The sequence below is a fragment of the Mycetomoellerius zeteki genome, unplaced genomic scaffold, assembly GCF_001594055.1.
Source record: "Mycetomoellerius zeteki isolate Tzet28-1 unplaced genomic scaffold, Tzet1.0 scaffold252, whole genome shotgun sequence".
NCBI classification, from domain to species: domain Eukaryota; kingdom Metazoa; phylum Arthropoda; class Insecta; order Hymenoptera; family Formicidae; genus Mycetomoellerius; species Mycetomoellerius zeteki.
In genome coordinates this window covers 588,267-603,684 of record NW_017257230.1, presented here as the reverse complement: position 1 = coordinate 603,684, position 15,418 = coordinate 588,267, and the positions used below count along the sequence as shown (strand labels likewise).

General features: G+C 38.0%; 1 protein-coding gene across 16 annotated transcripts in view; it reads right to left on the bottom strand.

Annotated features, from left to right (window-relative positions):
- LOC108723922 (collagen alpha chain CG42342) overlaps positions 1-15,418 on the bottom strand; it is a 171,717-nt gene that overhangs the window by 41,240 nt on the left and 115,059 nt on the right. For 11 of the 16 annotated variants that reach the window (XM_018449968.1, XM_018449962.1, XM_018449963.1 and 8 more), the window contains 5 exons: positions 12,733-12,812; positions 11,266-11,301; positions 9,972-10,007; positions 3,526-3,597; positions 855-941 (listed from right to left, as the gene is read on the bottom strand). In XM_018449968.1, coding sequence (XP_018305470.1) covers positions 855-941; positions 3,526-3,597; positions 9,972-10,007; positions 11,266-11,301; positions 12,733-12,812 — 311 coding nt within the window. The remainder of the gene's footprint in view (positions 1-854; positions 942-3,525; positions 3,598-9,971; positions 10,008-11,265; positions 11,302-12,732; positions 12,813-15,418) is intronic. The other 5 variants (XM_018449965.1, XM_018449966.1, XM_018449970.1 and 2 more) reach the window with 5 other exon arrangements.

Genomic DNA, 15,418 nt, shown 5'->3' with positions numbered 1-15,418 from the left:
TCTTCCGAATCCAAGGCATGCCCAGAGATATACCTAAATACTGTAACTTAAAGTAAACACCATTACCAACCAAAAACCAAAATGAAAAAGTGCGTCGCCGATGATCGTTCGTTCAGTGGTCTCTCATTATCGTTCGATCACGATCAATAATACAAGCATGTGCACATAATATGCATCAACATTTTTACACGCAATTATATCATTCTACACATATTTTAACCTTTACAGGACGGGAAAGCCACTATAGAGGCGCTAAAACAGTGTCATATTTTCAGTTCATATTGAAGCAATAAATACAATAAAATAATGAATTATGACAAATCTTACTCAAGAAAAACCTGTAAGATTTTAAAAATAGACCTCCATCCTCCAAAGGTTCAATAAATTCCTTCTGAGATTATATTAAATCGGAATCGATGATCGACAGAGAAAAGAGAGGCCCCGATTCGACGATCGAGCATCGACGACGCGCTTCGTTTCGTATAAACCAACGAGAGAACGCTACACCGAAAGCACCGTACGAGGCAACGACTAGCTAAAGAACAACTGGACGACGAGATCCGCGGCCTGTCGCGCATCCGGGATGTATGCAACGACGCGCGGACACAAAAAAAAAAACTGACATACAGGTGGTATAACAAGGGATTGACGGTGAGGAAAAGTGAACACAGTGGGGACAGGGAATGAAAAGAAGAAGAGAAGAAGCGACGACGACTACGACAGTTGTTGGACAATGACGAGATGACGGGTAAGAAACAGCGGGGGGAGGCGATTGAGGAGATTGGAGGACGTCCGTCCGGATCGCGACACCGAGAAGCGTGTCGCGCCTTCCGAGGAGAAGGAAGCCGGTTTACCTTGAGGGCGACGATTTCCGCGTAGCCGAGCGTCCCGCCGCGGAGCGTCGTCACCGACCTCTTTAACCCCAATCCCTGTGCATTGACCCGTAGGCGAGAAAAAAGGCAAGGTTTATTTATTTGCTCTCGTACTGCGATGTCGCGTTGCCGTTGGCTGTTGGCGGTCGACCGGCGAGCGAGCGCGTAACAGATTTTTGCATGAAATTTGTTTTCACGACAGATGGAATCCGCGTGCGGGAAAGAAGCACAACGCGAGAGATCAATGCGATTATTTTTTTTCCTCGCGCTAGGGATTCATCTGGCTAAGACAATGGCTATATTCAGCAGAAAAAATAACTTTACACTCTTACAGAAATCGAATGTACTAGAACGTAATACTTAATTTATTTATTTTAAATATTAAAAGCACTGTATACTACAGTGCTTTTAATTTTCCAACAGTTGTCCTTATAAAAATTTAGTTCTCTGGAAGGAAGTAATTAATTACGTATTTTTAGTATTAAACACTGTACAACTGTTATAAGATTTAAAAGCACTATATAATAATTTTTTAATCATTTAATCTAATAATAATTGCCGATACAGAAATTTAACACCGGAAGGTAGTAATTATAATAATTACTTATTTTGAGTATTAAAAACATCATATAACAGTTTAATACTCAAAGGAAGCATATAATTAATTACTATCTTCTAGTGTTAATTTTTTGTAAAGGCAACTGTTATAAAATTCTTTAATATGATTGTGATTTGTATATTTAGATCCAGTGAGGAATTAAGGCAAGACCAATTATATTAAAGAATTTTCAAACAGTTGCAAATCTCTGCTGAACGCAGCCAATCACACACCAGTTCCGCGCTGCATTTTGACGGATGACGCGCGACGGAACGATCGTTCGTTTTCCGTTGTTCGTCGTTCGAACGTGCAAAACGTCGTGAACGAGTTTTACGACAACAAATCGCACGCAACAGTTGACGTGATTTTTTTCCGGACCATTATTTTTATTCCGCCGTTATTTATTGATGACAAATGTTTACTGTGTGATATATAAAAATCATTTCCTTCCTCCGTACACAATAAATATATAAAATAAAATATCACTTTCGACTAATTTCATTTACAGAACTTCTAAGAGCATCTAATGTATATATGATCGCAAAAATGAAATTAATTATAGTTTCCTAATGACTGCTTTAATATCTAAAATCTGCATTTGTTTAACTTACTCCGGAATCAATTTTGCCTTAATAAAAACCTAGAAAAATACATATTTATATACTGTGACTGCCAAACATTTCCGGGAAATAATTTTATTGAATAGTTCAGATAAAGAATCATTATAAATAAAGATCTAGTATGCAAGTATTAGTATATTGTAGTATTTATGTAAAATATTGTATTCTTAAATTCTTGATTATAATAAGGATCTTATTAACTTATAATTTAAACTGAAAAAAAGGTTGACAAAAATTATCGTAAAACTGTATGTTGGCTGGAAACTTTTGGCAGCCACTGTATTAATAATCTTTAGATCGTAAATTTCATTTAGCCGTCGATCGTCTTTGTGCTTCATCGCACGCGGACTCGGTGCGTGATATGCTCGTCGTCGTGCGGCAACGCATCGATCGATACTCGGACGCGCTTGTTGCATGTTGGATCGAAAGGACGCAGAACCTCGGTGATTTCGCCCTGGACACGAGCGTATGCATATGCATGTGCACGGACAAATGCATCGTGCATGCATCGTTGTCCTCGAATGAAATCGCTCGAACATCGCTCGACTTCCAGGGTGAAATTGGCTAGGTCCTCGAACCCGATAACGACAGGAGGAATAGTACCTCCTCGTCGTATGACACTTCGTGAAAGAAATCGCGCGCGATCGACGACGCGCGCAAGTGCGCTCGAGCGGAATGAGGAAATCTCGATCTTAAAAAAAGCGACGAGTTAAATAAAACGTCAGATCCTTTATATAGGACGTCGAGGATTGCCGCGCGAAATGTTATTTCAAATGCTTTGACGATTTTATAAATCTCGTTTTCGCGCGAGAGATTTAATTATCACGTATATAAACGCGGTGGCGAATTAGGCCACCGGTAGAGCCTCGGATATATGATTTCCCGGAGGATTCGTATATAAAAGTCCTCGTTCTACTTCGGATCGCTCCAAAGCGGAGCTTCCCCGCGCATGACACTAATTTCTTCGCTTCAATTCGCTCCCAGATATTTCTGAAATTCTTCGGGCTGAAATCACGAAATCCGTGTAATTTATTCGATTAATCGTCGGTCCTTTGACGCTTCACGGCGACGCGATCGAGAAGGCGTTAATAACGTTCCCGCTCGAGTGCACTTTTACCACATGAAATGGGATTTGCAGCTTTACGCGCGATGAAAATATCGTTTTACTTCTACCCGCACACCCTTCCGCCGTCCCTTCAGAATTTATCCTGTATTCTTCTCGCCTCTCTTTCTTTCTCCACCCTGTGTGAGTCTCGGCCACGTTGGTACTACACACGTTCCGTGATACACACCGGGGCTTTACGAGATTGCGCTCTGAAGGACGACGACGGAGGGCTGCAGGGTGAGAAATGACAGAGCGCGGCACGCATTTTCGCATTACGACTGCGCCGGCGGATATTGCTTTACTCTGCGCCAGATAGCGTAGCTTAGATACCTTTACTGCGGACAAGACGTCGAATCCGGGGCTGCCCAGCTCGCCCTTCTGTCCTTTGTCGCCGGGTCGGCCCTGTGAACAAAAGAGACGCTGTGTATTACGTAGAGTAATAACGATGATACAATAGACAGAATGAACAGACTTTTTTCAGAATGAGTATTATATCATAACTGTGTAGCGATCAAATATCTCTCGGCTCTTGTTGCGCATTATTTCTAATTTGTGAGATAGCTATAAAAACTCGGAGAGAAAATTGGAATTTTTTTTAGAGTCTTTTTTTTACATGCAATTCTTTATACAATATTTTAAGAGAATTTTACCATCTCTTTTTGCTCTGTTACATATCATCTCTTTTTGATATTAAAACGATACGCCGGGATTTCGTTTTCACATCAGCTTTGCGTGTTGAATCACTATGAAGACACTTCCGACTTTCAGCTTTAATTAAGAATTCTGGCGCACTCATTCCGTCAGAAATATCCGATAGTGTAGAGCTCAAAATGTCTGTATGAAGATTCTGCAGATTCTACTATTAATTAAATGAGACTCTCTTTCAGATAATTTTCTAAAATCTACGAAGATATTTTAGATGCAAGATTTTGCACTTTAATCTCGCCGTCAATTATTCTTCGTAATGACACATTAGTCCTTAACTATTTTATCTTCACAGACATAATTACTTATATTAATGCCAATTCGATAAACATAAATGCTCGCTACAATTCATGCCATCAAATTAGAAAGCAACGTCAACTAAACTTCTCAATTTTTGTCTCTTTTCGTAACAAATAAAATAAATAAAATTATTAGACAAATTAGAAAGTGAGAAGATATTACTCTAAAAAAATACTAAATTTTAATAAATATTTGTTTGAATAGTTCTAAAAAAATATTTACTAAATGTAAATATTTATTTGATACACAAACCATTAATTTAACCATCACTTTTTTTATTGAATAAATATTTGTTTATTGTAAGTAAATGTTTAACTTAGTACTATTCAAAGAAATATGTATCATGATTTAATAATTTTTTTTCAATGTAGACAAACTTAAAAATCAAACCGCATATTTTCTTTTATACTGTATAAAATACTGCGCTAGGCTCAGGTTCAATCTACAGTTGTTCCAGTGACAATATCCGATCAAAAGTTCGAACCAAAATCCTATAAAAAATCAAACCATTCCTATTTCACTGCATGCAGTTTTTTCAGATCCACTTCTGCGTATCTACTGTATCGATGCGCGAGAATTATGTTATCATGTGGCGCGTACCCTTCACGACGTATCTTGATGAAGAGAACGCGGATCTGCATAAAATTTCGAACTTCGTAAATCTGCAGACACACGAGGGCGATTCGGATTATGCGATCCAACGAGGGTTAAAATCGCGATTTAATATTTCGTCCGGGTCAGCTCGCAGTGTACATAGCGCGTTGTAAATTTCCAAGAAGATAAACCTGTGTGTTTGCACGCCGGATCTTGCCTCTCCGTGAGTAGCGAGTAGAAAATAAACTGCGTGATCCCGAGGCAAATTGCGGAGTCACTGCTACTGCCGCTTGTAACCCGCGCTACGACTATTTGTACGAAATCCGATATAAACGCCGGATTCGTTATTCGAATCTCGGAACACCCTTAGTACGGTTCGGCGCCGGGTATTGGTCGCCAGTGACTATGTACATACTCGTTTGCCACACTCGTTTAAAAAGAAAACGCCGGTTGGGCAAAGAGAGAAACGCGAAGGGAGTCGTCGATCGTGCGGGTCCTTTCTTCCCGGCCATCGACAGAACAAACAACTAGCGATATTTGCAATGCACTTATTGCTCTCCCTTCCTCCTACCCTCGTTTCCTCCCTCTTTCTCTCTCTTTTTCAATCGCGCACGTACTCGTTTTCCTCCTCTCGGACACATTTCCTCGCTATCTATTTGTTCGGTCGTTTGTACCTTACCGCCACCGAGATCCAGTCACGTCAGTGTCCCACCATACAATACGTCCTCATGTATATTCTCTCCCCAGTCTATCAGGTACCTGAGCGTACAGAGTATTCCAAAACCATCGTCCGTGAATTTCTCGTAACGGATTGTTCTTTAATGAAAATTTTGTTGGACAAATAATGGCCGTACGCAAGCGAGGCGTTAAATTTTCGCGAGGAAAGAAAATTAATTTGGAAAATTGTTTCAGTTTGATTGTGCAAAGCCGAAAGTAATCGATACACTGTCATATATCTAAGATAAATTTATTTAAAAGTACATGTAGAATATCATTTCAATATCTAATTTTGATATAATTGGCGCTTTCTTACTTAGTTGACGTATTCATATAAGCGGTCCTGTTGTGATCTTAATATTGTTAAAAACAATTAAATTATTAAAATCGTTTTACGATGAAAAGTTAAACGCTCGTTGCTCAATTCACGTACGTGCAGGAAAAAACGGTTTTGTTAAAAGATCTAAAATTTTATTGAATACAGATCTGAAAATAATTTTGTTGAATTATTAAAATAACGTGAAAGACTTAAACTGATTGCTAGAATATCAAATTTTTTACTGCTCAATTTTTAGTTTCCAACATTATTTTGATCGTCCAACAAAATTATTTTCAAATGTGTATATATCGAGCAAAATTTTAGATTTTTCAACAAAATTGTTTCTTTTCGTGTAAGAAAGTTCGCTAAAGGTCTTGGAAAGGTTGGCTTTAATATAAATATTTTAATAAAATTTTTTTGTAAAGATAAATTTTTGCTCCTCTCACCGATTGAAATTCTGGATATGCCTAATATGGTTACAATCCTTTTCTATTTCTTAGCACGTAGTATATCTCGGTGGCTACGTGCCTTAAATAATGATGATATTTAAATAATATCCACTCGAGATCAAGTAAGAGATTATATTTTCTTATCGCCCGCATGGCGAAAAAACACTTATTACCGTGTCGTCAATCTTCTTAATTAATCACGTAGCGTCTGTAATTAAGGGAAATAGCAGTAATTCCGTGACATCCTGGGCGACATCAAACGTATACGCGAAACACCGCCGGGCACGTGTGTGTACACCAATAGACAGAGGCTGTTCTCTACGGTAAGGCAAACTAGGTGGCCACAAAGGGCCACCGACGCGCATACAAGGGCCTGTCATGCGAAAAGACTTTGCGTGTCACGAGGACCTTGCATAACCGAGAGTCACGCATATACAAGAGAGATGCATGTACTGGGATATAATACAAGGACCCCGTCGTGTAACCAGCATGAGCCTCGTGCAACGATCTCATATGCCAGGACGAGTTCTCGAAGCGAACGTGCGGACTATGGAACTTCTATATCCTAATACATGAATTTACGTATTCCGTTAGACGACGGTTTTCATCTTATCTACCTCTCGCGAGTATCTATGCAGATCCGATCTCATTGAAAGGGACAACTCCAAAAGCGCAATGACGTGCGCACAGTCGGTTTGCATGTGCAACAGCCAGACAGATATATAATAAGACGGCGAAATAAGGAATGCGGAATAATCAATCCGTGCTCCCGTCGCTCCGATATTCGCGTGTCTACTTTCTCGAGGGGACATGTTGTCATTACCTATGTATAGACTGTTATACATTTATGGATGATAAGCGAAATAATGGCGGCAAGAAACGACCTTTTGCGTGTCGCGACTTTGTATGTCTTGCGTCCGTTTAAGCGCGAAAAGAAGGTGATAGCAGACCAGTTGATGAATAGGTTCAACCGATGAGTCCGGATTGGAGTTAAAAGATCGCATCTCGGAGAAAATACAACGATCGAGCACAGCCAAGTAACTGCTTCCCGACCAACAGCGGAGTTAATAGAGTAAGTGAGTGCAAGTGAGCGAGCAAATCTTCAATTTAAAATCCGATTCATCTTCCAATCCTATTCGACCACACTGCTGCACACTGCAACCGCGACCAAGAATATGGAGTTGTCTTAATAAATCACGACGACTCTGACTACGGAGAAGTCACATGTTTAAAAAATACTATGTAAATTTTTATACTGGATTTTAATAAACTATTTTTGCATACGAAAGCTGAGTATTTTGTCATTTATTAATCTTATAACGATTTTACACAATAACGTCGCTTTTGTAAATTTTTTAATAACAAGCTTTTTTCACTTTATAAATATATTCATAGATAAGTGAATTATAGTGATTTTCTTTTTTTTATTTACAATACTATTTTATCGTTAAAAAAGTTGACTGTAGCTAAAAAAAAGTCGACACCTGTACGGAAAGAACGGTTTTGATGAAGTATATAAAAATTTAACTAGATGCAGATCCAAAAATAATTTTGTTGAACTATTAAAATAATTATGTATACGCTCACAAGCTGGTTGCTATATAAAAGTTTTATGCAGCATTGCTCATCACGCTTGAGTTTCCTACATAATTATTTTGATGGCCCAACAAAATTATTTTTAAATCCGTGTGTGTGTGTATCTAGTTAAATTTTTAAATACTTCAGCAAAATCGTTCTTTTCACGTCTGTAAACCCGTAAATTAATATTGCAACTTTAATGTACTCAATATTTTTTACGCTATGTATTATAAATCTTAAAGAAATATTTTCTATGGAAAGGAAGAGTTTGTTCGAATAACTGAAAATTTAGGTATAGATTTGAAAATAATTTTGTTGGGTCATCAAAATAATTATATAGAACGCTCAAACTGGTTGCTATATAAAAGTTTTATGCAGTTGCTAAAACATTTTGCAGCATTGTTCACCATGCTTGAATTTTCTACGTAATTATTATATTTTAATGGTTCAAAATTATTTTCAAATCTGTATCTAGTTGAATTATTTTCAGAATTGTATATAGCTAAATTTGTAATTTTTTCAAAATCATTCTTTCCGTTTGACCAATTTTCATGCTGTTAAAATAATGATAAGACAAATATAAGACAATAATAATTTTTTCAATTATTCGTATTCGTATAAATGCCAGCGAAAATATCTGCATAGGATTTTCGTAATGTTTCATTTGATTTTAAAGTTCGATACGTTTTCATTCGCATTGCCTGCATTTGATCCGTACTCGTCAAAAACAAAGTCTGATAGCGAAATGTATATGGTATACCAAAAGTATCACCCATATGATTGATCATTCTGCATTTTTGCGGCTAATTCAATCAACATACGTCAGCTGTTGCAAACAAAGGGGTCGAGAAAAAGTGTCAGAGCAAAACGAGTTTGGAGCGATTGGTACCTAAACGCGTTCCCGTTTCTTCAATTATATTTAGATTGCGATTCGAATACCGATCGAATCGTGTCTCGAAATATATCAAGACTAAATATCTTACTCCAATTCCTACTGAACTACGAAGTAGACCAGAAAAGTTTCATCCTTTTAGGAACAGCTGCGTCTGACGGAAACTCGATATCAAAATTCTTGCTCTCTTTCTCTCTCTCTCTCTTTCTCGTGTCATTATCTTTACGTCCGTCATGTCAAACGTTTGATTTCGTTGCTTTCTTGATCGTCTTTTCAAACGAGCGACGTCTCACCTTTTCCGTAATAGTATGTGACTATATAATATACACATATAGTACACATATATACAACCTTAGTAAAAAATATTAAGTACTTATATTTTTTCATTCATCTAGAATTCTTTTACTTGCATTACCATCTTATTAATTACCAGCATTATATATAAGTTTAAAAGATTCTTAAAATAAATGATGATTTACATAAAATACCACAATCAATTTTTAAGCTAAAACTTTAAATAATGGTTCATAAAGTGCCTAATGTTTTTGGCCAAGGCTGTATCTACATAAAATACTTATCAAACTAAATCGATTGGAAAGAGAGGAAGAGAAGCACACGATTTAAATAAATTGTCAATCTTATATTTAAGAACAGTAGGACAAGCATACGCTCCCAAAATGTCATAAGTGACCTCGTTTCAAACCTGTGCAATTAGGACAGAAAATTTAGATAAAGCATATCTAATTTTATATTGTGTCGATTAAAATATATATGAGCCGTTATCGACAATTCAGTCAAGTAAAAAATTTCAAAGATTATCTCATATATTTAATCACAAATTGATTGTTTCGCAATGTCTAGTATTTGTTTTGGTGTCGATCGACTTTATAAAATAAAACACTGAAAAAAAATTTCATATAAATCTACAAAACATGGGAATATACCTGTGTGTAAATAAAAAGAAAAAATATTGGATTATTTATTACAATATGACACCTCGCGTAAACATAAATTTTGATAAAACAGGTTTCTCGCCGCACAAAATATATTATGATTAAAACTCTCTCACGCCCATAACCATTATTCCATTAAATAATGTTATTCTCAGAACGTTAAGCGTCGCAAAATAAAATATTGCCTCTCACGTTTTTACGAAGCAATTAATCTCGCACGCTTGTAACGCCGCGACGAAATTAAAATGTAAATTATGCGGTGAACTTACCGGATCACCTTTGGGCCCGTCCAAGCCGATGGGTCCCTGAAAGAACACCGCCAGTGAGTGCCAGTCGTCGCTCACGCGTCCGTAACGACGAACGAAGAAAAGTGAAAAATTGCGTGCGGGCTGAGCGAGCCCTTGGAAATCTCATTCCTTGTGTATGTAACATGTAATAAATACGGGCGAGCGCGACAAACCAGAACCGTGATGAGTCGTTATGCTTCCAGGCGCGACAAAAGTGCATTCGCATGATCCTCTCTGATGTGACGCGTACATTTGCGATGACCGAGGAAGCGCTGTTAATAGAAATTTTATTCGGCACACGATGAATGTTTAATTTTGCGCAGCTTCGATCCTGATGGAGCAACTTTCATATTTCATGCCGGGTCATATCTCAAAATTGGTGTTTCACCATTGCGCCAATTTATACTGAATTTCTTTCGATATCGTTTGCCACCGTGATTAATCAGACTCAACAAATAAATGTCAGTTATTTTACGTTACGTCTAATTTACATATTTTTCATTACATACAATTTAAATAAAAGCAACGCGCAACACTCTTTATCAATTGATCGAGTGTTACAAATCGCGTATGTAACGTCGTGAAAGATAAATTTTTTCCCGCAATAAAATTTTACTTTTTTATACAAATTTTATGTAAATGAACCTTTCACATACTACTAGAGATATTCAAATTTTATTGATAAAGCGATTGCGAGTTTTTATGCGAATAAAAGCGTTGATAGGCGGCTCAAGATTGTCAGTAATTAAAACGAGAGACGATACTCGCAACGAGTGAAAAATGCAATTAACCCATTTCTTCGATGCGTATAACAGTTGCACCTTCAGTCGTCAAAGCGACGCGCCATACAATATTGAAGGTGAGGATGCCAGAGTCCGATATCTCGTTTCGATCGCGCGCGTATATGAATCGCGCACTGACATATGATACAAAAAAAAAGAGAATAAAAAATCTAGATGGATAGCTTGTATCGGAGCTGGAAGAGGATCCAGATCGAGAGACAGCTCGCGGATAAAGAAGCAGGTCGAACGAGCAAAAATCGCACATCAGCGGCTACATGATACGCATTAATGGTACTTAATGGCTGTTATGTTCGATACACACAGTGTGGTGATAGTCCGTGGTGTTTAAAAAAAACGTGACAGCGAGAAAAAGAGATAGAAAGAACGAACAGAGATACGAATGCAAATGTAAGGATATGAGACAGAGACAGACGTTACACAGACAGAGAGAAGCGAGAAGGAGTGTTGGAGAGAGAAAATAAAAAATAATATACCGGAAAACCGTTCTTGCCCGGCGTCCCGGCCACACCCTGTAAGAAGGGGTATAAAAAATTAAAAACTCGTTTACACGAGGAGACAGGAGGGGGAGAGAAGGGGGGGGGATTTACTCAGGGTACTCTCTCGCGCGCATGCAAAAGCGATTATTTCGCGAACCAGCCGATCGTGCCCGCGATATTATCGGTCCCGGTTGCGTATACATATATATGTATACGATCGCGGCTGTAAGGACCCGTATATACTACCGCTCGCCGATAATTATTCCGGCCAATTAGATATTCCACGGGCGTATAAGCACGCGCGCACGCACACGAGTGTGCCGGTCCATTCCCTCCCAGTTCACCCGGTGTTCCGCCAATCCGATCTTTGATTACGCGACGATGCGCTCGCTCGATCGGTAATCGCGAGGGAAATCCGATCGCGCGTCTCTGGAACACCCACGATGCTGCCAGCCGGAGAGAGAACCTGCTCGTCGCGACGGGCACAAAATTTCAAAGTCGATGATTAAGCTCGACAGATAACGATCCGACTTTAAAGCCATTATTTCGTATAATTTTGAAATTTAATGCGGCCAACATATGTCGAGGAATAAAAAAAAATAAATGTAAGATTTAATAATAAATTAAATTTAAAGGGAGAGTAATAGCCTTCGAGTTTTGTATTAAGATCGAGAATGTGAATAAGTTGTTGTACGTACGGATAATTTGTATGTACGTATGTACAGTTTGAAACTAATTAATTACGCCTTGACATAATGTAAGTTGGTATCGCGCGAGTGAGATTAATTTGTTTCTCCGCTAACAACGTCATATTGTAACTTCGCGTTTTAATCGCCGAGTCATCCGACATCAATATTTCTTTATAAGATGCAGCTAACAGAAAAGTATCAATTAAATATCAAATTAGCTCTCTCCGCAACCGGTATGGACGAGCTTCATTTATGATCTGGCGTAATTACGCGACAAAGTTTTCGATCATGTTGAATTGAAGACACGCCCGCAAAAGCAATCTAATAAATTCTTACTTTCTTAGGAGAGGAAGAAAAAATTAATTTCTCCTAAAGAAAAATGGAGTTTACAACGCAAGTACACCATGATTAATACACGATACTCAGCTCATTTTTTAAACTTTACAGTTCAGACCATCTTCGCGGGGGTGTCTTTAATTCTCTTCACTGGGCATGCAAGTCTCGCGAAAGCGCGTACTGCTTACATTAGTCACCACTCAATGTACTCAATGTACTCAAGTTCAGAAAAGGGGAACAGGGATAATATAACGCGTATCATTAATTACTATTTCATGCATGGAGCTGCACTCCCTAATAAACACACACAACTGCACGTGTATTAGTGCACTAATATATCCGAGGGTTATTGATACATACATACATATATGTATATATGTATGTATGTGTATATGGCATGCCCAGCGTGGTATTGAAGCATCGGCACGAAGGTACTCACCGGCGCACCGGGCTCCCCGGGATCGCCCTTCTTCCCTTTCTTGCCCCTCTTTCCGGGTGGACCCGGCTCACCGGGTGGACCTGAAACACGAACAATGGAACTATGAAGTCGTACATATACCTGAAAATACTTGCAATTCTCTCTTAGCAATAAAATGGCAAGCGCAGTTTCGGTTGCCGAGCAAGAAAAATATATACTAGGGATAGCTATTTCAACTTGTCGTACAACTACGTTAAAGAACTGAGCTTGTTTAACTCTTTAAACAAATCGGTTCTTCAATCTGAGCGAACTATCCACCTCGCGTGTTTCACGCTTCAGAGTTTCGGCATTCGAAACTCCAATTATTCGCTAGCTACGTGACACATTTTAAATTTTCACGGTTGAGGAATGTTTCGAATGTTCGATTTTGGGTAAGAGCGTGTACCGTTCTATGAAATCCTCACGTTGTATCCGTTCGGTTTTATAAAAGTGAGACGATTTTCGGTTACGTAAAAACGTCCATTTAAAGATTCTGGCGAAACATTCAAGTTTACGACAAAGAACCTTTACCCTCTCTGTGACCAATCGCTTAGAACGTAAAATATCACATAATGGACACCTTGTATAGCATGAATGTTACCACTAACGAAGTATTACCCAGAGCGACGAAAATGAGTTTTCGGGATCGTGGATAAACTTCAGCAATAATATAGTCTCTATATAGACTATAACCATATAGTCTCGACCATTCGATATCTTGTTCAAAGATATTTAGAGATATAAATTCAAAACAAGAGAACGATTTTGCTGAAAAATTTAAAATTTTGCTGGATAATCAAATAAAGATCTGAACATATATATATATAATTTTGTTGGAAATGCTGGTTGCTAAAATATCAAAATATTTTTGTAGCACTGCTCATTTTTAATTTCCAACATAATCATTTTGATAGTCCAACAAAATTAGTATCTCAGTAGTATTTTAAATCAGTATCTATTTAAATTTTTAGATATTTCAAAACAGCAAAATTTTTCGTAGCACTGCTCATATAATTTTTTATTTTCCAACATAATCATTTTGATATTTCGACGAAATTATTTTTACACTGTAAAAAGAAATATGTTTTATTCTTGTCTCTATTTTTTAAACACTTAAAGATGTTTTGTCTATTTAAAAAGTTTAAAACATTTTTAAGTGTTTAAAAAATGGAGTCAAGAATAAAACTTTAAGTCAAGAATAAAATTTTAAGTTTAATTTTAATATCTTAAAATTAAACTTAAAATTAAATTCTTTTTTCAGTGTAGATCTGTATCTAATTAAATTTTCCAATATTTCAACAAAATCGTTCTTTCCGTGTAACCATTGCTGTATATAGATACTTACATAGTCGTATAGCTAACTATTAATATCGCTATTTATTTATATACCTGATCTATTCAATTCTACCTGCTCATTTCTGATCAATCTGGAGCAGCTACTCAAACGTTTCAATCTTCAACATTAAGTAGTTTCGTAATCATACGTAACTTGACGTTCAGACAAATCTATCATTATCCTAACTTCATTCCCGCGGTTGCGTGATGAAAGAGCATCCGGTAACGGCGGACCACCCCGTAGTGCGCGAATGCCGGCGGGATGAAGTGAATCGGTGAAAAGACCGATAGATTTGACACGTAATGAAATTACGTCGTCGTTCCCGTCCGTTGGAGGATTTCCGAAAATCGAGGGGAACGAATGCGCGGCATGCAGGCGAAAATCTGATCGACTAGCTTGACGACATGAAACGTAACGGGACTAATTCTTTTATTTGACATTTGATTTTTTTTTTATTTTATTTGACATGGCTTCAGCAGTGAGCGTTACACCCGTATGTATGTATTTCCCTTTCGGCTTCATTACTTGGAAAAACGAAAATCCGAGCTCACCTGTTTCGAGCGCAACGAATGGGAATACACTGTACAGCGCTATATTCCAATGTTCGACTCATAGTGGTTAAACAATATCATTCTAAAAAAAAAAAAAAGATCGTATCCACCCGCTTTTCTATCAAAAAGCATGGAGCACCTTTAATGAATTGCTGCTGCTTGCGGCAGTTCACGAATTAAACGACACAATTTTTTCACAATAAAAATAAAATAACTAATGAAGCATTTAGAAAAGATTTATTGTATCTTTTGATTTATGGGAACGCTGATTATAATTTACAACTTATTAAAAGTGCTTCGTATTTCTGACAGTAATTGCAAATCTTTTTAGAGCGACCAAATTAAAAATTATTACAAGTCCTAACAAATGAGTGTAACTGGATATGCATTTCCACGATGCGATGACATGAACGCTTCGCCTGAGGATGGGATGCTGCTGCAGCTTGTCTCTCATCGTTCGCGTTATTCTAATTTCCGGCAGGGACTTGCCTGACATTCAGGGTCGGGGAACCCTCTCTCTATCCCCCCTCCCTCTCTCTCTCTCTCTTTCTCATGGAGAACAATTCGATCATGATTTATACCCGGGGCTGCTGGCCGCTCGGACAAGGGCGTGAGCGGTTCTCCTTTTATTTTCCATTTATCGCCACCGGCAAACATCGCGCAGGGGATGACGTCATATCCTTCGGAGAGGGAAGCCACGAACTGAAGCTGCCCGCGGGGCTGAAGTGCATCACGTCGCAGTGGATAACTTTTGCCAGATTTTTTTACAATTGAAGAGCCT